Genomic DNA, 26,680 nt, shown 5'->3' with positions numbered 1-26,680 from the left:
AGTGTTATTCCTGCACAGAACAAACTGAGCTTCCCACAGCCCTGAAAGCATTTCCTAGCATATCACTGAGGCATCCTACCACCTTCCCCTCCAACATTTCATGATTCGGCCTGTTAAGCCCAAAGCCCAGAATGCTCGTGGATGGGGATGTCCTGCTATTGCTGCACTGTGAGAGCAGCCCAGAAAAGCTGGGTCTGTCCAGCGTGTCCTGCCCAGTAAAGTAATGGGGCAAAATGAAAAGTCTCAGCTAATCCCTGAAGGGAAAAGCTGCCCTGAAGAGTCAGGTTCCAACTGAATGAGTCAGTGTGCACAGGGTGAGAAAGGGGAAACATCTTTAAAAATGGGGATGGTAGAAAGGATGATGGGTGTGGGGAGAGCAGTGAGCAGCTGACAGACACTTCTGTACCTTTCTGAAGGGTAAAATGTGGGTGTCTGTCTCTCTTTGCAGTATGCAGAACCCTTGGGTAGTAATGGAGGAGGCTTTTTTCCAATCTCTCCAAATGCAATCGAAGTCTGAGGCTGCTTATGGCTGATGCTTTATTTTCAGGCAGACACTATCACTACGGCTGGGTGTCCAGTAGAGTAACAAATTATAAATAAGAGATTTCTATATAGCAGTTTAATTAAAATTAGGGCAATTATTGGGGATTCTTATTTCCTGTAAAATGACCCTATGTGCAGAGCGAACCCTTGATACTTTTACTTATGGAAGGTCTCTTTCTGCTCAGCATTCAGCACACTTCTATTTCTGCTTAGGGGACGTTTCCCACTCCTCCCACCAGCCAGTGTCACCAAGGCCAGGGGGGTTGTTGTGTCCCCCTAAAACAGCCCCTGCCACCGGCTGTTCGCTTGTAACGCACCCCCCTGTGCTGTGGTATTTGTCACATGCACGCTGGGTACTTTTGATAAGTGATATTCCTGGGATTACAGTATGATTTCTATAAGCTTTTCTGCTTGAGAGCAACAAGTGTTGGGCTTTTTTTACAAGTATAATTATTAGCTTAATGAACTTTATGACTTGTTACACCATTGACAGGCTTTTTCCTGAAGTACTTTTAATCTCTCACACAGAATGTGTTCTGGCAGAACTCTAGTTTTTGTCATCTTCACCACGTCATGGACATTTTAAAGCACTCTTTGTAGTTATTATTCCGTTTTTGATATATTTTTCTTAAATGTGCTTAGCTTGCAAACAGCACATTCTTAGCATTACTTTGTCAGTGGGGAGGGAACTTTTGAACTGTCCGATGTGTACCAAGCTGTGGGTCAACCCCTTAGGCGCCACGGTGCTCAACACTGTAGCTCTCTCGTGGTGCGCTGCAGCCAGAGCCCCACATAAATCATCCTACAATGCATAAGATTTAGGGAAGATTTAAAAAAGAAATAGTCCTATTGCCCTTGCTCTTAATTAGAGGATTAATTTGAACTTAATCTCGTTTATCCCAAATTAGTGATCATTATCATATGGTCAGTCATAAAGTCTTCCCCAGCTTCTCACTCGCCGACATTCCTGGTGCGTTGCACCACAGCAGCCCACAGAGTCTCTCCTGGCCACATTTAGTACATGATATCAGTATTGCTGAAACTAGTTTCTGCAATTTGATGCCCACATCACAGCTCTGAAGAACACACGGCTAATCCAAGGGTATTCCAGTCTCCTGCAATTTGTCATTCCTAGACATCTGAAGTACTTGGCTCTACTCATTTTGTTGTTTCTTGAAAACCACAAAATGTTTTACAATTAAAATAACCTTAGTTTCACCTCTCAAGGTAAAAATGCTTAAAAAGTAAGTCTGCAATTCCAGAGGCAAGTTTACAAAGAGGTAAAAAGAAACGTGTCATTTACTTCTGACTCCGAACAGCTTGCTCATTTAGGTTTCCTTTCACATGTGTAATTCGAAGACTTAGTTTGCACAATTCGAAAACATACTATCAAAAAACCAGCTTTGGTCACAAACTCTGTAATTTCTCCCCTGTTTTGATCAGAGCTGCCTTTCCATGGAGCTGCAGCAGTGAGGTGGTGGCTTTCAGATGGGCTAGTTGACCTGTTTGGCTCAGCCTTGCACTGGTTACTTGTACTTCATAGGTGCTTTATCAACAGCACCTAAACAGGACGCACATGAGCACTATGAAGACGGATGTTCTGTGGGTTGCCCACACTGTGTAGAACTCACGTGCCCAGATCCATCACTTCCAGGTAGTCTTGCAAAACGAATAACCAAAAGATACAAGTACAGGTTTTCTTTGCTTCCATCCATCTCTACCCCACCTACACGCACACAAGGCATGGATGTCTGCAGAAATCAGTTAGGAACTTGCCAACTAGAGCTTAGTCTTGCTCATGAGCTGTAACACAGCAGCTACTGAAGTAGCTTTAGGCATGTTCAAGTAGAAAAAAAAAATATTAAGTGCTCCAGACCTGGCCAGGGGCACCTCAAGAGTTACTCAAGCTTTTATGATGTGCAAAGTGCCAGTCTGCGTTGCCCAGTTTGGTATCCATTGTACGCTGATAAGCAGTACAGGATAGATTTCCCAGACACACACATCTGCCTTTAGTTATAGCTATGGGAAGCCTGTGATGATCATTAAAAGTTATCTATTTAGGAGAGATAATTCAGAAGTCAAACAGAGCAGTAATAGAGAGAAGGGCAACAACAGAGAAGGACAAAACACACGAGATTCAAGCAACTCTTAACTATGCTTCCCCTCAGTGTGCAGCTGGAGTGTTTATCTGCTGCACAGTAGTACAGCATCTTGTTTTCCAGATGTAACTGTTGGGAGGTTTGAGCTTTTTTTGTTATGAATTATTTTAACCTAAAGAAACCCCCCTGGGCAGTATAAAACACAGTATAGCCACGTATAGTGCAGCATGTATCCTGCAGACACAGAAACACTGGCAAAAGGTAACGGAAAATGAGATTCACAAAAGAGAATTTCACTGTACAGTGTCACTGATGTAAGTTACCCTGGAGGACAGCTGAATAGCTCCTCTTCACTGCAACAGGATGTCATTGCAAGGCAGCAGCTGGCTCCAGAATGGGACCCACTGGAGCTGATCAGGCAAGGACAAAAACTGATCTCAAATTCTGTTTCAGTTCCAAGCCTCTCTGATTACCGAATCACACAAGTGGAATAATGTTGATTTCAATTGGGGAAAAATCCAGTTAAATGAGGAACCACTTAGAAAAAGATTTAATAGATTAAATTAACAGGCAAGAACAGCCAGTGCAATGGATTAAATGATATCCTGGAGGTTTAAGATGATTGATGCTGTTTCTGGGGACAGGAGTTATTTTTCCTTCTTTTTATTTTTTATTGAACTTTTCACAGCACCTTTATAAAGAACAATCTAGTGACGGAAGCTTTTCTTCCTGGTGCTCACAAATGAAATCCTCATGGTTTTGACACCACAGTTTAGTGGCTTTGAAAGTGTTCAAGACTATCTATCTATCTCAAACAAAAAACTGCTAAATGAGGAATAAATACCCACAGCACTTTAATCCACAGACTTTTCTGTATAGTCTTTGGTAGTGCAGAACAAGAGATGGTGAAAAGTCAGTCTGTTGTGAGAAGTCTCTCCTCAGCTGAGATAAGATAGCTTTTAGCTGCTGTTTTTTTCTGAAAGATAAATGTAATTAATGAACTACACACACTTGGTGGTGTCATCAGCAACAGTGAAGGGATTAAATACACCGAACACCAGAAATGAGGAACTGAGCTTTATGCTAAGGCCTACTGAGTTATTTTATTTGTGTTTCAGTCATTTAAGGACCAACTCTAAACAAAAATACTACCATGTATAAATAAAAGATTGCTACAAGCAATTATTCTGTAGCAAGATTGTCTTCTAGATCATATTTTGCCATAACGTGAGTTAAATGAAAGTAATTAAGTACTGTGTCATAATTAACTCGGTCTGAGCCAAGTGCTCAGTGTATGTGTGTAAATACAGAGTGATTATGGCATAGGTCAAAGGAGTGATTTAAAATTCAAAGCAATGTATGTAAGTGATTTTGGTGGTTCTGATTTAGCAGAGAAAAATAATTTACCTTTATTTTATGTTATTTTAAGACCACGATCTCGATCAAGGGACAGTGGTGATGAAAATGAACCCATTCAGGAACGATTCTTCCGGCCTCATTTCCTGCAGGCTCCTGGAGACCTGACTGTTCAAGAAGGAAAACTGTGCAGAATGGATTGCAAGGCAAGTACAAGTACCACGCAGAGGGCAGTGGGGACCTTTTGGGAACAGTACTTGGCTCAAAACCTCAGTTAATTTATTTTTAAAGCTATTTTGCCTACTGGCAGTTCAGCGACTGTCAATAGGTCAGTTAATCTCACTGCTTACAAGTAAGTGGACAATAAAAGTTTGCCTGCCCAGGCAAATCTTGCAGCCGACAGAAAACTGATTTTCAGAATTCAGATAGGCAGGGGTGGGGAGGGAAGCAGCACACACCACAAGGACAATGCGCTTCTCCGTGTTAAGTCCTTTTGCCACTTGGGTTTTGATACCCCATTAAAGTTTCAAACAATATAACCTTGATTTATGACTTTGCTGAACAGAATTAATTCAGGCTTGGATGACTCTGTGTACTTTCTGCTGATCTATTTGTGAGAAGCTGTTTGTTTTCACAGAGTACCCACAGCAAATGGCACAGCTTTCAAAAGTGCACAACTTGTTCACACAGACCAAGCATTAACCAGAGCAGGTGGTGCTGTCACTGGGTTACACCTAAGTGGAATGGAACTTTGAGTTCAATAATTAGTCAGCTAACATCTTTTTGTCTGCAAGTTCTCCACAAGAAGTTGATCAAGAAAGGACTATCTATCTTCTCATTCCACCTGAAGAGCAAACAATAAGAAAGACAAAAGGTGTCACCCTGCCTTTTGTTTTGCAATGTAGTATTATTTAGCTTCTAGCATATCTAAACACTGATCTTTTTTCAGTCACACCCATAAGACATCATGGAATTCAGGGAGTTGGCCAGAAAGTAAATGAATACAACTGAGTCAAAGATCTTTACATCTTGTGGTACACCTGCAGTAGCAAACCAACCCAAACTTCTCTGACGTAACAAGTCAGGACTCCTCCAGTGTTTTGTATGGCTAAGACCAATTCCCATTATTCTGTTTATGCTTAAGGTTAGTGGATTACCGACTCCAGATTTAAGCTGGCAACTGAATGGAAGACCAATTCGCCCTGATAGTTCTCACAAAATGCTGGTGCGTGAGAATGGTGTGCACTCCTTGATCATAGAACCAGTCACAGCCAGAGATGCGGGAATCTACACATGCATCGCCAGCAACCGGGCTGGTGAGAACACATTCAGCCTGGAGCTCATTGTTGCAGGTAACATCTTCACACTAAGCTCCCACCCCGAGCACTGTAAGGGTAACAACACACAGGACAGTGTAAGTGCTGTCAAGCGACATGGCTGAGGGGTAGTGGGGTAAGAAAAGGAAACCTGTTAGAAACAGAACTTACATTTACAGTGATACAATTTACATTATGTAGTGCCATAAGCTGACTGATACATAAGCCCTGGGCACACAGTTAAGAGCAGAGGGCTGCTGTCCTGAGGCAGAGGCAGGGACCGCAAGCCAGGCTACTTACGTGAATGGGTTTTTAAAAGCCATTTGTGCAGACCCTATCTACCACTACCATATGATTTGTGTGTTTCACAATGTATTAGAGCAATGGCATTCCAGCCTCCAGGTAGAGCAGTCCCTTTTATAACTAAAAGCCACCTTTCTAGGGAGTATGAAGGAGCACTGCGTGACAAGCAGAGAGCAGCCAGTTTATCTGATCTTTACACTCTGTATTTCAACTCTTTTGGGAAAGGGGGGAACCACTCAGCTCACTTTTCCCCTATGACAGTCCTGATCTGACTGTTCCCTTCAGATGAACCAGGACTGCACTCTGTGATTAATGAAGACAACACTTCAGTTTCCTGCCACTTAGATTTTCATTACTGGTTTTAGCATGTTGCTGGAGTAAGAGCTGCACTGTCACAGCCTAGTGCCAACATGATGCCATTTTTGTTTTCACAGCTAAGGAAGTACACAAAGCACCTGTGTTTATAGAGAAGCTACAGAACACGGGTGTGACTGAGGGATTCCCAGTGCGGCTGGAGTGTCGGATCTCGGGGGAGCCGTCTCCTCAGATATTTTGGAAGAAGGAGAATGAGTCACTCACATACAACACTGACCGAGTGAGGTGAGACTGGCTTAGAATCCTCTCCCTGTGTAAAACTTTGGTGATGACTTATCCTGTGGCACGAATGAAAACCTAGAAGGCCGTAAGAATACTCTGTGTGAACAGCATCTCATAAACATTAAGTAGATAGTGTACTAATTTATGACATTTACTCAGATTTGCAGCCAGCCTGGTGGCCGAGCCGGAATTAAAATGTTGGTTCTGTTTTCCATCCTTGGAATTAAACAACTATCTTTGCACTTTAAGCAAGTGGAGAAGTGGTTTTTATCTTCTAGAACTAAGACTTCTAGCAATGTTCTGGTGAAAACCCAGGCTGCTAAAGAAAGCTGTCTGCTTCTCAGCAGAAACCTTGATTGCTAACTGTTGGGTAGTGAAGCAACTAAGATTCAGTATTTTATATTGAGATCTATAAACTTGTCTTCGCTATTTGGTAACATTTGTAGGAATTTTTAAAAGCAAATTGATGATACATTGCAAGAAAAGAAACTCATTCCTGATAGAACACTAATAAATTTTTGCTGTCCTTCTCAACAACGGAGAGCATTTCAGTACCTCATTCCTCGAGTTTTTTATCCTTTCCCAAAAAAGTTCTGGTGTCCCAATGACTTAAATCAGATTTCTAGATGTCTTAATCTGTGATTGTGAAAGAGAAGTTACTTTATGCAATTTTGCTTCTTAAGTTTTCAGTGCAGGATATTAAACTGCGAAATTGTCAAGCATACTCCACGTTTGATTTTCCACTTGCTAATTTCAGACAAAGTTCCACATTAATTTAAAGTGGACTCCATTTAATCTGTAACTAGGATGAGGTTGGTTTATAATGACATTTTGACGTAGTCTACAGTGTTTTGCAATTTAAATACTAATTTTCTGCTTTTCTTTCGTTTAGCATGCACCAGGATAACTATGGCTACATTTGCCTGCTTATTCAGGGAGCTACAAAGGAGGATGCCGGGTGGTACACGGTTTCAGCTAAGAATGAGGCTGGGATTGTGTCATGCACTGCCAGGTTGGATGTTTATAGTAAGTGACTTCAGTTTTTGTGACCATACTAGCTACCCTAAAAGCAACAGTTGTGTAAGTTTCAGTTTGTTCACAGAATGGTTTACCTTGGTCTCTCTTTCTTTTATTTATAGTTTCTCCTCAATAATAACGATCCACATCAAGACAACAAATGCTCTGTCAAAGTATATTTCAGCATCTTTCAGATACCTAAAGCAAAACAAGCATGCATGCTTTCTGGCTTTGCTTAGTATATTCAGTAGAGCTAATTAACAACAGATAACGGCATGCTTCTGTTATTTTTGTGGATCATTATTAGTATCGCTCTGCTAGCACTTCCCTAACCTTTTTTATTCCTATGTACATCAGTCTGTAATACACCTGTGACAGCTACCAGAAGTGTAGTAGATGTTTTTATGGCTTTCTGCTTAATTACTCAGTTTGTTCCAAAGCAGCCCCTCACACACTGAATGTTTTCTCTTACCAGTGTTTTCATAACAAGAATAAGTAAGGAGGGAGGGAGGGATGGGAATGATGAAGGATGGTTTTTGGTGGTGGCGGGGATGGTAGTGAGACTTGTGAAGAGGAGACTTGGCTCAGCATGTTTTAGCATACAAGGGGTGGCAATGGCATCCAGGTGGTTTCCTTTTATATACAACAAGTAACCCTTGAACAGGCCTGTCACTGGAATACAAGTGCACAGAAACAACCCCCTCGCTGTTACCCTTCCCCGTGACACAAAGAAAGGTAGAAGCAATGCCAAAAATGCAGAGTAACAAACACAGGCACTATTGTTCTTACATACCATGTCTGAAGGTGAAACTAGATGTTGAGGTTAAAAAAAAAAACCACCACCACCAACAAACAAACTATACCAAGAAATGAAACAAACTCACCTCTGATACAATGGTTGTTGGCAGCTCAGAAGTTAGTATCTCCTTTACAAAGGGTGGATCTGGCACACTTCATTGCCCAGCTCAGATGATGGCTAACATTTTTTCTTCCCTTTTCAATCTGTAGCTCAGTGGCAACAACCACCTCAGACAACCAAGCCAAAGAAGGTGCGGCCCTCAGCCAGCCGATACGCTGCACTGTGTGACCAAGGACTAGACATCAAAGCAGCTTTCCAGCCTGAAGCAAATCCAGTCCACCTGACAATGCAGTCTGGCTTGGTAGAGAGCGATGACCTGTAGATTCAACCACCACTTCCATCATTTTCTTTCAAAGCAGAAACACTGAAAGCCATTGCCTTGACCAATGATACTCCTATGTCACTTTATGCAAAGGCAGACACCTTCAAGTACAAAAGATAAACAACAAACACAATAACCATATATTTCTTATTCATTATACCAAATTAGAATAGGTAGATTATTAATGGAAATGTACACATTGCACAACAAATCACATTCACCAGTTCCTTATACCTAAGTTGCTTCAGCTCTTACGAATAACCCTTTTCATAAAGGCCAAAATACATCAGAGAGTCAGATTTTTCAGACGAGAACACTATTTATCACTACATGCCTTCATAAGCAGTAAGTAGATGTTACACAACCTTATTGGTGCAAGAGGTTTTACTTGAGGCCGTTCGATCACAAAGAAAATCAGAATGTGTGGTTGTTGCCAGTTCTAAACCAGCACTGCATTCTGATAGCTACAGTGAACAAGTGCAATACTGTCAGAGTAAACCAGGAAGGGACAAGGAAGAGAAACATAAGCAAATGCTGTATCTCTGCAAACTGCTTTTCAGTCTACAAGGAAAAAAAAAAGTCTCTTGCCTTAAATGCTGTTAGTATGGACGGTTCTGTACAGCAACATCAACACCGCAGTTTTAGGTTCTTCTCTATTTTTGATTTTGCCATCCAGGAGAAGGCTTGCTTACAAGCACACAGCCAAGACAGGTCAAGCACAAGTAACTTAACAGCTTAGAGATAATGAAGAGCTGAGACGTAATAACAGTCTCCTCCAGACTACAACTATTGGTAACTAGATGGGGAAAACATGCTGTCAGTACAACCCACTGCAGTGGGTTATTGCAGGGGGTGGGAGGGGGGCAGGGCAGAGGCTGAAACTCTCTGTGGGTTTCCTGAACACAGCCTGTAACCTCGTAATGCTCCCATTCCCGAATCAGAATTTCTGAGGTGAGCTGGAAACTAGGGAGTGTACGTGTGGGATGTTCGACTGTTTAAAGCTTGTGTGATGTGCCTGAGGATTTTAGAAATGTATAGTAAGTGAAAAATGGGTTGAGACTGCAATATGAATTTAAATGACAAGTATACACCACAGGTGCTGAGCTTGCAGATCTGAGGAAGTAGAACATGAAGGTGGACAAAACCAACATCAAATTTGTGCCTTTTTTTCTCCCCCTTAACTTAGCACATGTCTCTGGTAGATTTTTCTTTTCCTCCTCCTATCATTTTCCTGTAGGCTCTTTACTGGGTAGAGTCTGGGCGCCGCAGGTGAAAAGCCTGAAGGCTACATTCAGAAAGCAAGGCAAACCCACCTGAACTGGAGCCCCACCTAAGTCAGACCTGACTCAGTAGTTTTAAAGTAGAACCAAGTGAATTTCAGAGGAAGGGGAGGGAGGGATGGAAGAATTACTAGGCCTGACAAGGAAAACGAGCATGTGATGGTACGAGCTATGATACTTTGCTATGAAAGGAAAACACTGTATTCCTTATATGAAGCACATATATGGTATCTTCCATTATTTATAATAAAAGTGTTGAAATCTTTTATCTCAGTTCAGTTATTCAGAAGTCCTGTACTTAGGGGTTTTGTTTTTTTAATTTTGTAATTGTGTACACCATATATTGCATTACTGCTATACGTGTATTGCTTTGTAAGTACACAAAGTTTGTGTTGTGTTTTAGTGACTAATAAACGTTAGCACATACGGTAGTACAATTCTGGTGCAGGATATGACCAGTTTTGGGGATCGTTAATCTAGATTAACGTCATAGTCTGTCATCTGGGAGTAATTGATTCTATTCTAGAAGAAGTATGTCATATCATTTGCCAAATTCTTCTCGACTGTGACATGCTAATTGACTTTTTTGTTTAGCTTCACTAGCATTATTTTGCCACCTTTTATTCGTATTTATGAAAGAAAATGTATTATCCTTACTTTGGATTGTTGTGCTGATATAATGTGGGTTTAACATCAATAAATATTACACAAATAGAAAGTTTTCCTTTGGTAAAGACTATTAACTGTCTCAGTATAAGAAATCTTAAATATTATCAATACAGATACAGCATCAAAAAATGACTAGAGCTTATCAGAATATTCTGCTTGTGACCCAGAGTCTTTTTAAAGAAAACAGAGGATCGTGAGCCATAAATTCTGAGAAACTTTTACCCAATAAAAGCACTTGAAGATGCTTTTTTCAATAGGTTAGAAAAGATGCAGGTCTATTTTGTGTGTCCAGAAATTGCAATGTAACATCACTCACAACTGATTCTAAGTAAATGGCACAGTCCAAATGCAGTTAAATTTGTTTAAGAAGAGATTTCTAGCAAGGCAATATCAAAATGAAAACCATAAAAAGTTTAAGATTTCCTTGTAGAACCCTGAATATTGTCTAGCTTCCCTTCCTTCCTTTCTGTGCAAAGATACCAGGAAAGATGCAAGATAATACATTTTTTTCTTTCAGGTTTACATTTCAAACATTGATCACTACACCCAGGATTCTCTCAGCAATTGCGTGAGTACTGACATTACGGGTGATCCTGCAGCTGAAGTCGGTGGAGCCCTGTCTGCTTACAGTGCGTTTGTCTTTGGCTCAGAGACTAAAAAGCTGAGACTGCTCTTGTGAGCTGCTTGAAGATGAGGTCATCATCACATTTTGCCTCTGTATATATGTACAGACACACTTAAGCAGTAAATCACATCTCTAAGCAGCAAAGTTGTTTTTATGAAAACATTCAGCTGTGCTGTTACTTAGTTACTGGGACTGTTTGGGTTTACAAATTCAGAGATAGAAGCGTGGCACAAGAAAATGACATGCTTTCCAAGCCAGAAATCTGAAATTCTTGGAAGCATCAAAGTAATGTTCAGAAGTTTAATCTCTCTCCACCAATTCCAAAGATAGATAGTATGACCTGAAAGTGTACTTTATCGTTTTATAGGACCAAAAAAAGAAGTCCTAGCTTTGTGCAAGACTTCAAATTATTTAGGAAGCCCACCACTCCAAGCACATTCAGAGCGATCAAGGAATCAGTGCAACGCCATTCAGGATGATGGCAGACACCTCTGTCGAGTACTAACAGTGGGGTGCAAAATTCCACATGCATAAGGGTTTTTCAGCTGGTGATGTTACTTAATGCACAACACCTTTATCCTGCACCTTCACAGTGGCAGCACCCCTTAGTTAATATGTACCATGTCCTTCCATCACAGCCCACTGGATGCTGAGGATCAAAACCTACTATATTCCAGTTTGAAACCCGAGCTTATAAATCACAGCTGCTTTCTATATTACACTTTCAAAGACCATTTTAATTCACTTAGGTTGTATGTAATAAACACCTTGATTCTCCACATGTGGGCGACTACATCCTTATCTCTGCAAGCAGCCCAAACAGATTTAATATGTAAGCAAGTACTTCATGAGCTCCTATTATCCATCATGTCGTGACGCTGAGGGGATGGCTGCGCGCTCTGGCGGTCTGACCCAGCTGCCAAGCCCACGTGGTGCAGCAGAGAGGGACTGGAAACGCCTGCTCAATCATGCACGTTGACAACAGACCTGATTCACAATTCCAATGTACATGCAAGGGGCAGGATTTGCTGACATGTAGCTCCATTTCTCCTGAACTGGCTACAAGAAAAGTCCCTCCCCCTGCACAGTTTCTCTGTCTGAACAGAACCCTGAGCACACAAGACACATGAGGCAGATGAGAACACAGCTCCTGCCCCAAGAAATTTACAACCTGTTCCAGCCAGCACACTGTATTCTTTCATGTCTTAAAGCTTGCAACTCTAATTCTGAATTAAAGCCACAGTTCACATCCTTTTACAGAAGTGATTGATTAATACATTAAATAATCTCATCTGCACTGAATCTCTAATAAAAATATCAAGTGTTTGGAACATAACAGAGCAAAAAAGCCAGACTCCAAGCAACAGTACCTGTGCACAGTGATTTCAGCAGCTAGACAGAGGATGAAGACTAATGAACTTCAGCCCAGCATCACCAGGAAGGAGAAATTGTTTGCTTTGTGCAACTGCAGTGCAACAAGTAAGCCCTGGGGAAGGGCCAAGTCTCACAACCGCTGTTGCCTTCTAGTGCTGTAGTAGCATAAATAGGCCAGAGGCAGCTGCAGAACAAGAAAGTAGAAAACCATAGGAGCACATGGCCACGGCTCAGAATGATTACACCTCTTACAGCAGAGCTCGACAAATCTCATCACACTGAATGGACTGGGGTGGGCTTTTTTTTGCCTGAATCAGTTCTGTTTCACACACACAACAGAACATATTGTAAAGCCTTTTTCTGGCCAACTCTTGGCCCAGACATCACAGAGTATTTCTACAGAGAACTGGGGGTACAAAACTACATTGCCAAAGACAGGATCTTTCCAAGCTACTGCAAAAGGTGGTGAAAATACCTCGGAAGACTTCCCATACAACAGACTACACACCTCTCTTTTACTGCAGACTGAGCACTAGTGGATTTTAGATATGGCTGTTACCTGCAGCACTTGTCAGAGCAACTGCTGCAGTCATTTGTGGAAAGGGTCTGTCTAAAAGAAAACCCTGCACTACTCTATAGTATAATGCACTACTCTGGTTTTATTAATGTGTTAACTCACTTCCTCCTACAACACTTCAGAATCACATTCACTGAACATTTTTGTAGTAAAGCTACAATAAAAGTTTTCTTTTTCTTAAACTCTGTATTAACCTCAGCTGTACGGTCTCTGACTAATTACTAATTCATGTTTATTCTACATATGTTAATGTAGAATAAACAAAAAACTAAAATCAAATGTAATTCTATCAATCAGCACAATTGTTAGTAAATTCAATGATCTTGAACTGTATGTGAATTATGTCATTTCAGGTATGGAACAACAGCAGTTTTCAACAATTTCAGTTTGTAAATTTCCAGAACCACTTTCCACTAGGAGACAAGGCACCACATTGCTAATAGAAGCAAGGATTTAACAGAAAACTTACTTAGCAAACAGCTTTGCAAAAATGTGTAGTAAATTAACCTCACTAATATTTACAGATCAACTGAATATGGCTTCACTGCAGAGCACAAAGCTTAGCATGACCTCCACCTGGTGCCCTGAAAATGATGGTGAACTATAAAACTACAGGTGCTCACTGTTCTATGTGCCTTCCAACAAAAGAGCTACAAGAACCTGCAGAGAACAGATGCAGTTCCAGTGTACTGCTGCAAGAAACGTCTCACCATCAAAAATCATATGTGCACACTAAATGGCATCTACACAAACCCAGGCAATGCCTATGTTGTTTCTTTTCTCTAGGGCTGCAGGAAATGTTCAGTAGAAATCCACCAACTATGTGAAAAAAATAGGATAAAAACTCACACCAACAATATCAGGAATTAAAACACTGCAACTTTGAGCTCTGAGGTCTGCAACATACAGGCAGAGATCTCTTTACAATACAGCCTCCAACATACAGGTGCAACATGTACTTTTAGTGCATTTAGCATTAGAAATACAGAGCAGGGTGATGTGCAAATAAGAATTCACAAAACGTCGAACTGCTTCAGCAGTACCGTATAACCGGCTTGCAGCTATTCCTAAACAAATTCCAAATAATGCAGCAATTCCAAACCTGCCAACATGCCAGGCCACCTCAGCAGTGTCAGCACCACTCTGAGCAAGGGGAGTGCCATCCACATGGCTCCTCTGGCTCAGAGCTAGCTCAGTGAAATCTGCTGCCTCTGCTCCCACTGACACCATCCTACTGCGCGTATGAGGACACCAAGGAAGATTTGGTGGCTTTCACTTGTATGTTGTCTCCACACGTTTGACATCAGCATACCCAAACTGGCAATCTGTTACCAGATCAAGTAGGATTTGGAGTTTACAAAACTGGTAACAGCAATGCCAGCCATCAATTCCGCATCTACACAGGCACTTCCCTGAAACTATATAGGTACACTAACCAAGCCATTACCAATGTAGTAATGCCTTAGGATAGACTGCCCTCAGGAGGCCAGAATGAAATCTCTTTGTGGGATGTAACACTAACTCAGCATACAGCAACTCAGCAAAGTTTATACACTTCTGTCACCATAAAAGAAAGCCTGCAGAAGCTGTCCCTCACAATAGCTCCTACTTACAGCTGCAAGATTTAAAAAACAAGCAAACAAACCAACCAACCCTCACCAATAGCTTGTGTCCTGCTAGAAATTTCTACTGATGATAATCATAGAACAGTTTGGGTTGGAAGGGACCCTAAAGATCATCTGGTTCCAACCTCCCTGCCATTGGCAGGGACACCTTCCACTAGCCCAGGTTTCTCAAAGCCCCATCCAGTCCATGAGTTGCAATATACGCCTCAGAAGCAGGAAAAGACTAACACGGTGAGTTCACTACAGCAAGTTCCAAGTTACAAATACATTTCTTGAGAGATAAGCAGAAGGCAGGCTCCAATAACCTACCTATCTAGGAGAAAAGCAGCTAAAGAGCAGTCCATCATCTTCCCAAACACTGAAAAATGCAGAGAAGAGATACAAAACAGTAAACTTTCTAGGCCTACAGTGTGCTCCAACTAAAGCCCAGAACATGCAAATCCCACTACCTATAAAGCTTACACTGAATCAAATGTCAAGTCAACAGGAGAAAGGTTTTAACTCTCCTAACTTGGCAGTGACAAGGCAAGGCACATAAATAAGTAAATACCACAACACACAGTTTCTTTTAGTAAGAAGCAGGAACACAGCTGAGTTTAAAAACACCCAAATCAGTAATTCTGGGTGAGTCAGAAAGGGGGCTGCTGTACAAGAGGAGTGCGTGCAGAATTAAATGACAGCTGAAAAAGCAGTCACCCTCATCACCCTCAAAACATGCCTCGGTGGTCGCAAGAAATTCTGGGAAGTGGTGAAAGGCCATGTAGGTACCAGTGTGGGGCAGGAGAAAAGATGTGGAATAAAATATGGAGTAAGTTAAAGACCAGACCTGGGTAGCAACTTTCTTTAAAATGCTCCCAAAGGCAGATGATGAGGTAAAGTTTCAATGCAAGCCTGAAAACACAGTTGTAGGACGAGTAGTACAGACTCTTTAGGAACTGCAGAAACATGGAGTAGTAGGGTTTGCAAAATAGTTCATTCTAAACAATAACAACAAAAAAGTAGGAAGATGTTAGTACTTAACAAGAGATTATAGGAGTTTTAAGCAAGATACTGGGTGAAGAAACATCGGATGAGTAAGAGCACATGCTCTCGCTTCCACCAGGAATGGAATCACAGAAACTCTGTATGTCTACTAAGAGAATGGACTGAAGTTTTCCAAATTCAAATGAGAAACCACGGTAAGCCAGTCAAGCACACAGTGCTACTCGAGAGCACCCACATGCAAAAAAAACCAGCCTCAAACCATTTATATGTAACTTGGCATACATATAATTGTATTTTTCTGTACATAGCAGCAAAAGATGTAAATCCTAAATGTCTGTTTATAATCAAGGACAGTGACATAACAGGCATACCAGAAAAATGATGTAAGCAAGACATATATAAGCAAGATATAGATACAAAATATACAGGAAAGTCATAATACTAAATACCAATATTTTAATAGTTAATTTAACTCATCAAATCAGATATGGATGGAATTTCCAGGCCCTATAAAGTAAATTCTGTTGTTAGACAATATTATGACCCACACAATTAGGATGATGGCAGTAGCTATGACATCCAAGGTCTGTAAGGCCAGCAGTGTAACCACAATGAAAGACAGCATTACCAGGAGGTTGGATAAATGTCATACTGAACAGGCCAGGACCAATTTTTTAACGTATTTTTTTCCTGCAGCGGATCAGGGCCACCCACCTCTGGCTGAGTCAAGATGCTGTTTTCAAAGACTGGCTTTGCAGTGATAACTTTAGTTTCTGCAGGAAGAATATTGACCAAGTTTATTAATAAGGACAACAATCCACTGCTGCAGACTTCCATAAAAAGGAGCATCATAAAATAAGGAAATATGCTAACATGAAACCAAAAAGACAAGTCAATAAATTAAGATGCAATGCTTGATGACAACGCTGAGATTGTACACCCGGAACTTCAGTGTGACTTTAAATACATGCACCTAATTGATTTGGTTTTGTGGGGAGAGGGAAGTTGACATGGATTAAAAGCTACCAGAATTTAAAAGCCAACCTTTGTAAAACCAGCAGTGCAGCTTTTCCAGTAAAATGGAATTGGTCACTGAATGTGAAATTTACAGGCAAATCGGAATGTACAGGAACACCTACAAACACGCATCCACATCCAAACACTGCCCCGGGAACAGGAACCTGCCTGAATAAGGCAAGAACAGGACCAAAATAAACAGCAAAGTGCTCAGGGAAGGGAAGGCCACAAAGGGGAAAAAAAAAAAATCCCCAAACTGTGAACAAAACCCTGAATCAGTTTTTGGTGCCATGCAGGAACTTGCTGAAGGGTTTACCCCTCAGAGCAAAACATCAGCAGAGTCACAGAGGAAGAGTGACAAATGGCCAGGGCTGGGGGCTATCACTCCCTAATTCTGCAGGAAACTTCTGGGTTAAAACTGCCTCGGTATCAAATGATTGGAAAATGGGAAAAGTGACAGCAAGCTTTTGGCAGTTTAGTGGGTAGAATGATCACTTGTTTTTTCAGAAGAGATTCCAGAGGGATGCAGGAATCTACAGACTAATTGTATTTTTCTGTACTTAGCAAACTGCCAGAAATTGTTCTAAAGCCATAAAAACAACTGGGTAAACATACTTAGGAAAGTCAGAGTTGCTTTTGCAAAGACAAGTCATGTTTGATAAACATTTTAGAGTTCTTCTGAAGACTAAAAAGAGATGAGAGTAAAGACATCTAAAACAGCATGCTTAAAATCCTGAAAGGCATCTGACATACTCCCTTGCCAAAAACCATTAAAGATGCAGTGCTGCCAAGAATGAGTTGTCATATCAGTACATTACTTAAGAATGGAAAACAAAGGGTGTGAATCAGCAGTCATTCTTTCCTAAGGACATGGATTGTCAAGAAAGCACCACAGACACCTATGCTAGGGCTAGCAAAGTACAACCTATCTGTAAGGGTTCTGAGACAGCAATTTCTGAAGCCCACAGTACATTCCAGTAGCACTAAGTTACTCAAAGTAATAAGGGGATGAAGGAATTAAACAAAATAATTGCAGAACCATTTCACTGAGGAAATTGGTGTTAAAACCAGCAAACTAAATTCACTGTAGATAGATGAGAACAGTTCACACTAGGGAAATACAAAAAAATCAGACCTAAATACATAGATAAGGAAACAGGCCCCAAGTTGGCCACGAATTATTCAGGAGTGAGTTACTGTTCTTATACAGCTTCTGAAAACATAAGTGTAAAGGTTAGAAAAAGGCAAAACACTATTTTTGGAAGCAATATAAAACAAAACATAGAACATCCTATGGTTTGTTTGGGTTGGGTTTTTTTTTTAAGATAAATTCAGTTTTTAATCGCAAATATAAACTAAAAATGTCATTGCAAATAACTTATTTAACATTCCCTTACCCAACAAAACAAGGGATAATAACAATTTGGATCAGGACTCAGTACGAGGAAATTATTCCTAGTCTCTTACCTTTGGCTTCTGGTCACAGTGTCACACGGGCTTTGCTTGTAACGTACTAAGGACAGGTATGGGCAGCAGCCAAGTTACTGATATATTATCACTAGACTAGCAAAAATGGGAGTACCAGCTGTCTTTCCTCACTTTTTTCTGAAAGCACCTCCAGTGCCTTTGGAAAAGAATTCATCTATTCTCTGACCAATTCTTTCTATCAAAGAGAAGTATAATTAACAATTATATTCTTGGTGCAAAGACAGCTTTGTGTCAGCAAATAACATGAGCAACAAACACCACCTCTCTACAAAGAGATAACAGTAAGATAAGGACTCCTGGAAGGCCTACCTTTAGTGGTATTTTATATTCCAAAGCAGTAACACAACCAACTGTAAAATCCCCTGAACATACAACCATTCCTTATACTATTTCTCAATACATACCTGTGAGAAGCTTGAACATGCACTGTTTTCTGGCCCAAAGAGAAAATTTCTCAGCTGCACAAAGGAAGAAAATCTCAGACTTTTAAAAGACACAAAGTTATCATCAATGAGATCTCTTCTTTCTGTACTTCGGTTTGTGCCAAGATGGGAAGTAATTTCAAAAGCTGAATCAACATCTGGATCATGATGCAATGAACACTGGAGCTAAGAAGTGAAGGTCCTAAACCACATTCATAGTTTTCTTCAGAGATGATAAAAGCATCAATTATCAAAAATTACTTGATCTCAATAGAAAAGCCTGAGGTCAAAATTTCGGTAATTTTTCAGCAAGAGAGAAACAGTCAGGATCATTTACAGCTGAATAATTACTCTGCCTCAAGAGCTGCTTTGAATGAAATAAATGGCTATTTTATTGACTATACATACCTATTAAAAAGCATCAACACAACAGTTGAACTGAGCGTTCAAGAAGATACAGAGCAGAACACCCTGACTGCACACTCTGGAAGTGGTATGTGTTTTCTAAACATCTACTGAGTCACTGAAAATTCTTTTGTGCAGCAAGGTCTGCAGCTGTACTGTTCACAGCAGAGCATGTGCAGATCAAACTCAGAATATTACAGAATCAGCAACTCCAATGACCACGCAACAGTCCTTCAACATATACACACACACAAGTGCGACTGGACTGAGTGCTGTACGTACATTCAAGAATGGAACCGAGCAGGTTTTGTCTTTATAAAAACATATTGCATATAACTAAATGTCCTAAAGGCAATTCAGGTATGATTAAGAACTAGAAGCTCCTGGCTTTGTAGTGTTACCTACAAACAAACAAAAAGCCAAAGGAAACTTTGTAGGGACTAGCTGATAATAAAAATATATGCAGTTCACAATCTTTCCCTACATGAAACACTTGATGCAATCATACGTGCCAACCAATAAACATGCCTCCACACTTTATTAAGCTTAGTGTTACATGATAATCTGAATAAAATCTCCACTCTATCCCAAATTCAGAACATGACTTCATAAAAATATGGTTCTTTAAAAAAGTATCAGCATGTTATTTAAAACTATCACCATAGCAAAACCAAAACCAGATCTTTTTCAAATTGTTACATATACAATTGCCTTGTGAAATCACAGCCTTGTCCTTACAGAACTTTCTTTCCAGGCTCTCTCCTTTTACTGCATGCACAGACTTCGTAATACCAAATGAACTCTTTCAGGTAGCTGAACATACCCGCTGGACTTCAACACTGCTGAATTTCTCCTCCGACTAAGTAATGTCAAGTCAATTACATACATCAATCGTCAACTAATTTTCACCCCTCTCCCTTTAATCAGTATATATTTATATATTACCAAAGTAGGTACTTATTGAAGGTTGTATTTAAGTCATAAGGTGCAAGCCCCCATCTACAACTAGAATACTCCCTGTAACATAAGGGTTCTCTAGAAGAAAGACAACAGCTTGTGCAACTTCACGAGGCTCTCCGAATCTTCCAAGGAGAATTGCTTTCTTCAATTGATCTTCTTCCAAATGAGCAGTCATCTCTGTGTGAATAAAGCCTAAGAGAGGAGAGATATATGAAGTTACCTAACCTTCAACTAAAATTCTTTAGTGGATTTTTCCTAGAATGCTTCAAAGTGAAATCTACTACCAGGATTCAGCACCGGCTAGAATTCTTCAAAGTAGATCTACATCATTTTATGGCTAAGACCAATTTTTTACCTAACCATTAAAATGTGTTCTGGTTGTGGGAGCACTGATGTAATAATCAAAAAACATAGATCTATAGAAGTGACTATAGATCTGAAATTGGGGTAACTGAAATTGGGTCCCAAGCCCATATTTAGTATCACTTTTCTGAAAGACACTCATCTCACCAAAGCATTCTCAATAAAAACACAAGTATGGAATCTTTAGGGAAAAAAAAGCCCGACAGCTTGCAAATGTTTGTGTTACATTTTAGAACTTATGACAGCATTTGCATAACTTCTATTATAGCACTCATTTGAAGAATATTTCTTGACATTTTTAAAGGACATTTCTTTACAATTTTCAGTCACTTGAGATTCAGTTTTCCCTGTGCTGCACTTCACGTAAGCTGCAGCTGCATAAAGAGCTGATTTCACCTGCTTTCTAGCTGCCACCAAGAAGGTAAAGTCTCCATTTCGCTTCCCACTGCACAACTCTGCCCCTTTATGATGGGTCTGGAACCTTGAGTCAGCTGCTCAACTCACTAAACAATGAAGAGTATTTTTCCTGCCTGGTACACAAACTGACCTGGTTTATGTAGCGGTCTGAAAGGCATCAGAGGTAGCACAAGGCAAGCAGCAGAATGTGCTCACAGCTGTGAGTGGAAAAAGTCAGAAAAGGCAGAAGAGGTTTTTCCTTATGGGTGGCAGTTTGCTTTGACTAGATCATCTTGTGAAATCACAACCTTGTCCTCACAGAACTTTCTTTCCAGGCTCTCTCCTTTCATTACAGGGAGAGACAGGGATGCTTTCATGCCAGCTTTTCGTGGTCTTTCATGTTTCTCTATTAACGTATAAGCATTCTCTAGCAGGAGATGAAGGGAGGTGCCTATAATTAGTTCTAATCCTTCCATTGGCAAGGACAGCAGGTTTTGAAGGAGGAACAAAGGAAAAAGAAAAGACGTTTATTGTGTAATAATGGATAGAGGAACAGGTAGACACACTCTTCTGAATTTCTCAGTGTTCCCTTAAAAAGACTGAAGGTTTTATAAAAGAATGTATTATACTTTAAACTGAAAAAAGATATTAAAAGCATTTACTTATAAAAGTTGATGAAAATAATAGTAATTTGTATTAAGTTACTTTCAGAGTACAGCACTATCCAGCAGTCTTGATGTAAGGCAACAGTAAAGGATGTAGGAATTCCCCCAAAACGAACCTGGAGCAACCACATTGACTCGAATTTGCTTTTTCGCTACTTCTTTAGCAAGGGAGCGTGAAAATCCAACCAATCCTGCTTTGGTAGCACTATATACACTTTGACCAGAGTTGCCTTTAAGTCCTACAACACTACCTAGAAATAAACATCAAAGAGAAGATTAAATGACTAATTCGAAACCTCATACTAGCTTCATCATTTTAGTTTTATATTTGGAATGGAAAATGAGAATACAAGAAAAGGAATTAAAAGTATATTACTAAAGGTACTTTATAGCCTACCGCTGGGATAAGCAAATGCCTCAATTATCTGTGATTTTTGTGGAATCCATATATCTTACGCTGACAAACAGGCACCAGGAGAGGAAGATGAAGCGCTTCCTAAAAAATATCCTTGCACAGGAGAAAAAAACAGAAAGAAACCAACTGTACCTATTTGACTCTTACCTACTAACTAGCAGCTGGTAGATTTAGCTACTGAAAGAGCTGATAAAGAATGGTAACACTTTTTTCATTCAATAAAATATAATCTCTGAGGTACTTATTACTGAAACAAGCTGGTTTTACATTTAGAAGTTGCTGAAATTACACAAAAGAATAAGCATTCATAAAGAAATGCTAAATACAGAATGTCTAATAACAAAGAAAACAAGTCAATTGTAACAAGCAACATTTCAAGATGTTACACCTGCTAAGCCTTCCCAGAAAACTAGTTCATAGAATTCCACTGGGTTAGACAAGGAACTTACCTATATTGACAATAGCACCTCCCTGGTGTTGAATCATGCTTTTTACAGCAGCTTTGCATGTCAACATTGTTCCCAAAAGGTTAGTGTGAATCTGGGCTACCATGTCTTCAGTCTTGGTTCTCAGTAACAAACCATCCCTGGCAAACAGATGAAAAAAACAAAACCAAAAAGAACTCACCGTGCAACCCCAATGATCACATTTACTCATAATAAAATATGACTGATGAATGGAGTATCAATGGGGATTTATATGATTCTATACATTCTAGCATTCAAAACTGTGACATTGCAAGAAAAAAAGCTGGCTGTGCTTCTGGTAACAAAGCCTGCTTTGCAGAGAGATATTAAACATTGCTTTGGACCATTTTAGGGGGAGAAAGAGGAAGAAAGAAGAATTGAGGGGGAATTCAAACTCAGAACGCAGAAACTACAGTGAAACTTGTATCATCTGTTAGAAGCCATTACTGTCATCAGGAACAAAACATCAGTGAGCACTTCATGCTGTTTTCAGATGTACTCATTAACAACACAGTAAGTGCAAAGGCCCTTAGCACTTTACAATGAGAAGCTGTTATCTAGAGCCACATACAACCTTGTAACGAGTAACTAACCTGTTGATCCCAGCTGCATTAACCAAGTAGTTAATAGGACCTAAATTCCTCTGCATCTCCTCAAAAGCATTCTGGACTTCTTGTTCACTGGATACATCACACCTAATTGCCAGATGCCCTGCTATATTGAAATAAAGGCACATCATAATAATAGTACAAGATGGTATGTTGCTCCTAAACCTCCTTCAGAACTTATCAACTCAATTGCAAAAACAGATGTTGAACTAGTTAGAACTTGAGGAACCTATTTAATCTCCAGAGAATTAAATAAGGACAATTTTTAAGTATTTATTAGTTACGTGACAATTTCTTGTTTATACTTCTGGCCTTTTGAAATCAGAAGTTCCGCATCAGCAGACTGGTCTCAGTTCTGGCTTGGTCAGAAGCCAAGGATGACTCAATTCATGCCACCTCCCTGTTGTGGCCTTGAACAATTCCTTTCATCTTACAATTTGAATCTTGCGGACAGAACAGGCAACACACTTCACTTTGCCAATCAACATTGCGAAAACAAAATTGTACAGTTTTTCTTCCAAATTCCTCAGCCTTTATTTTCATCTCGTTAAACGATGAGGTTTACTTAATGACTTACTACTTTTACAAGTTACCTACGCATCAGACAGTGAAGAAATAATTGCAAAGCAGCAGCATACATACCACCAAGACTCTGTGCAGTGGTCTGGGCTACTTCCAGATTTCGACCAATAATCGCCAGGTGGCAGCCTTTCTGTGCCAGTAATTCTGCGACAGCTTTTCCTATTCCTCGGGATCCTCCAAAAACGGCACAAACCTTTCCCATCTGCAAAAATAATTCACAAATTGCAAATAAACCATGAATTTCAGGTCACTGTAGTAAGGGAATAAGCACTGTTCTTGTCAACACCGTGGCCTTTACTAATTTGTAGTATTCTGTAATATTGGATTATAGAATTAGTGATGTGTTAATTTCTACTCACCAAAAAAAAAAAAACAACTTGAACTAAATAAGACACCATTTCTACAAATGCAAGTTAATTCTTAATGATTTCTGAACTACTAACAAAATTATGTGTGTAATGTAGTATTTCAACAGAAGCATAGAATGGTTTGCATTGGAAGGGACCTTGAAGATCACCTAGTTCCAATCCCCTGCCATGTGCAGGGACACCAATACTGGCATTATGGTAATTTAACAGGTTGATGAAATATATGATTTATATATCTAAAGGCCATAATGTATCATTAAGCTTTTTATTCAAAGCCACCGTAGTAGTTGTAATTGTATTGTTCTTGCAAACATTATTCTTGTACTAAAGTCATTTAGCCTCAATGTCTCACTCCACCCTAAGTATCTGTGCTGGACAACCACACTGCAAACATTACAGAGCACAACTTGATACTACTGTATTTACACTAGTTTAATACTAAGTTACACTACATAACATTATGTTTTACCACTAGCCCTAGGGGTTTTTGTTTCTGCCTTTGAAGAAAGGAAAAAAAAAAGCTTTTTGAAATGTGAAAGGATTCTGAAGTACCTAGCTTAGATGTTTAGGAAGGAGTGCAAGAAGAAAGTACTTCTGTAGAATGATCTTCTATTCTGCAACCAATAGAAACCAATCAGTTGTTCCGGGACTTCCTGAGGAGCCAGAGGCAAAATCCAAGCATTAGTTATGAACCTCTTTTCCATACATTTGAATAAAACATTTTTGAACCCGATTATACATTGTCTCCATAATATCCTGAGGCAATGAGTTTCATTATTTGTGGAGAAGTACTTCCTTTTGTTCTTAATTTGCTTTTTGATTAGATAATACTATGCATTTCTCATATCTTCCCTTTACTATTCATAACTTAAGAGGCTACTCTTCTGTATTATACTCTGCTTCCACATCCTCCTTCAGGTCTATTTAGTTCCTCTTTCACATATGGAAGCCATTCTGTATCTCACTAAAGACTGTCCAAGCTCTTAATCCTGACACCCTACCCATTGCCTTACTTATGTCTGTTACACCCTTTCTGATGTGTGATAACCAGAAGAGCACAGAGTGTTACACATGCAAGGACACCATCAGCTCATGCAATTGCATAATGATTTTGGTCTCCTGTGACAGAGCCTGAAAGATCCTTTTCTGTAACAAAGTAACAGGTGCTTGTATCAAACCAGGTGCCTACTTCCACTGGCAACTTGAAATCTTCTTCCAGAGAGCAGGAAGAGGATTAAATACCTGCACCTCAGGCGGTGGCCCTTTTGACAGAACACGTACAAAAAGATGTCCTGCATGAAGACAATTCCTTAGACACAAAACCAGGCACCACTGCCTCACCAGAAGACTAGTCTTCTGGGTAGTCTTTCTTAGGTAGCTAAACTGCAAGAGATGAATGAAGAGGTCTTGCACCCCTGTAGCTATCGCTCATACTGCCTTAGCAGACTAAAGGCACAACCAACCAACCCATATTTTGTTGACAATTTCTTTTGTTAGAAACAATGTCTCAGTCTGCTTTCTCCATCATAACTGAGCTCTTCTTTGACAGAATTGCCACAATGACCCTTGGAAGCTCTTGCCTATTCGTTGCATCAAAGTTGTACTAAGATTTCCTCCTTCATATTTTGTTCTTACCAGCACTGAGCACACCTACTCTCTTCTTTTTATTTGAAGCATGGAATAATACAGATTAGGAGGGATCTCTGGAAGTCATCTTGTCTAACTCCTCCACCCATAACCAATGTCAAGTGAACCATCTTACGCTGTTTATAAATGCTGTCAGACCTACGAATGTACTTCCTGAGTAATTCTGAACACGCTTAGCTACACAGGACCCAAAAAGTTGCCTGTGGGAAGAAAACTTCTTTAAAACCTACCATTCTAGCCTTCCTGGTCTCTTTGAGGAGCAAAAAAACCTTTGGGATTCTACCCTTCTCAGACAGGATAGTGAAAGCCCCTGATGCATTAACCAGGTACATACAGAGGGAGCATAAGGCCTACCTCCAACGCAGCACTACACAATTAGTGTTTGAGCACTGAGGTGCCATTCAGGTTCTTTGCAGCTGCGACTTGGCAGAAACAAACTGCACTCGCAGGGATGACCCTACGTTCCCCGGTCTATTAAAGGTGGGAAAATCACGTATCTTTTGAGCACCAGGCTCTTCCAGGTCGCCACACAGAGCACACAGCCGTCTGTGCCACCTTTGTCCTCTGCAGCCCTTTTCTTTCACAACACTTTGACCCGTGCCCGCGCCGCCCGCCCCGGCGCGCCCTCGGCCGCGGCCCGCATTGCCCCGCCAGGGCACCGCCCCGGCCCCGGCACTCTCGCTGAACCTTCCCTTCCGCCTTCCCCCCGCTTCTTGGGCTCCCACCAACCTCCTACGACCCGGGGCCGCAGTCCTGGCCCTCCCGGCCAAAACCCCTCCCCGCTGAGAGCGGCCACCCCGCCGGCTCCACGCCCACCGCTGCGGCTGCGCGGCCTCAGACGTCTCCCGCTCCCGGCCCTCGGGCTCCAGGAGCAGCGCGTCCCTCCGCCCGCCGCCGCGGTGCACGCCGGGACTCGTAGTCTGTGCGCGGGGGACGCCGGTGCCACGGTGGCAGCGCGGCCGCGGGTGGTGTCCCCGCGCGGCCCTCGCAAAGCGCGGGAGCGGCTCCCGCCGTCCCCGCAGCCGTCCCCGGGAAGGTGGTGCGGGTCAGGACACGGAGGGAAAAATGGCTTTTATGCGTATTTCTATTTACCTCCCGGTTTCTGAGGGGCTTTGTGTTTGCTCTCCCCCCCAAGCCGGTGCCGGCTCAGCTCTGAACTCAGCACAGGCATCGCAAGAAGACAGAATGATGTGAAGAAACAACCTGTTTGCAGAAGCTGCTACTGCTCGTAGCAGCTGGAGAGGGAGCCCAGAGGTGCTGGCCCTTGTCGTGCACCCTCTGAGGCACGTCCTCACTCCGTGTCGCACGTTGGTCTGATGCTCTGGGGACAG

The 26,680-nt window shown here is 41.0% G+C and overlaps 2 protein-coding genes and 1 long non-coding RNA gene across 15 annotated transcripts in view; 1 reads left to right on the top strand and 2 right to left on the bottom strand.

Moving 5' to 3' along the window:
- The window catches only part of PALLD (palladin, cytoskeletal associated protein), a 145,097-nt gene extending 134,684 nt beyond the window's left edge, over positions 1 to 10,413 (top strand). For all 8 annotated transcript variants that reach the window (XM_030491855.1, XM_030491854.2, XM_030491853.1 and 5 more), the window contains 5 exons: positions 4,072 to 4,204; positions 5,143 to 5,350; positions 6,052 to 6,217; positions 7,107 to 7,240; positions 8,240 to 10,413. In XM_030491855.1, coding sequence (XP_030347715.1) covers positions 4,072 to 4,204; positions 5,143 to 5,350; positions 6,052 to 6,217; positions 7,107 to 7,240; positions 8,240 to 8,412 — 814 coding nt within the window. In that variant the 3' untranslated portion in view covers positions 8,413 to 10,413. The remainder of the gene's footprint in view (positions 1 to 4,071; positions 4,205 to 5,142; positions 5,351 to 6,051; positions 6,218 to 7,106; positions 7,241 to 8,239) is intronic.
- On the bottom strand, positions 519 to 8,320 carry LOC115610391. 2 transcript variants are annotated; one of them, XR_003992203.2, is made up of 3 exons: positions 8,116 to 8,320; positions 4,050 to 4,166; positions 519 to 3,618 (listed from the first exon to the last, which is right to left on the bottom strand). It is a non-coding gene; the product is annotated as an uncharacterized LOC115610391 (long non-coding RNA). The 2 variants fall into 2 exon arrangements; XR_003992202.1 differs by having other exon boundaries at positions 519 to 4,166.
- An 8,428-nt stretch (positions 10,414 to 18,841) lies between the features above and the next one.
- On the bottom strand, positions 18,842 to 26,227 carry CBR4 (carbonyl reductase 4). 5 transcript variants are annotated; one of them, XM_030491863.1, is made up of 7 exons: positions 26,079 to 26,227; positions 24,255 to 24,355; positions 23,395 to 23,536; positions 22,738 to 22,858; positions 22,127 to 22,263; positions 21,379 to 21,513; positions 18,842 to 20,030 (listed from the first exon to the last, which is right to left on the bottom strand). In XM_030491863.1, exons 3-7 carry the CDS (start codon positions 23,534 to 23,536, stop codon positions 19,852 to 19,854), a joined length of 714 nt encoding a protein of 237 aa, XP_030347723.1. In that variant the 5' UTR covers positions 24,255 to 24,355; positions 26,079 to 26,227; the 3' UTR covers positions 18,842 to 19,851. The 5 variants fall into 5 exon arrangements, with proteins under 5 accessions (XP_030347723.1, XP_030347724.1, XP_030347721.1 ...); XM_030491864.1 differs by having other exon boundaries at positions 26,166 to 26,211; XM_030491861.1 differs by lacking the exon at positions 24,255 to 24,355 and adding an exon at positions 20,749 to 20,808 and having other exon boundaries at positions 26,079 to 26,167.
- Positions 26,228 to 26,680: the final 453 nt, after the last annotated feature.

Source organism: Strigops habroptila, chromosome 7 (assembly GCF_004027225.2).
Source record: "Strigops habroptila isolate Jane chromosome 7, bStrHab1.2.pri, whole genome shotgun sequence".
NCBI classification, from domain to species: Eukaryota; Metazoa; Chordata; class Aves; order Psittaciformes; family Psittacidae; genus Strigops; species Strigops habroptila.
This window is presented reverse-complemented; position numbering and strand designations above follow the sequence as displayed.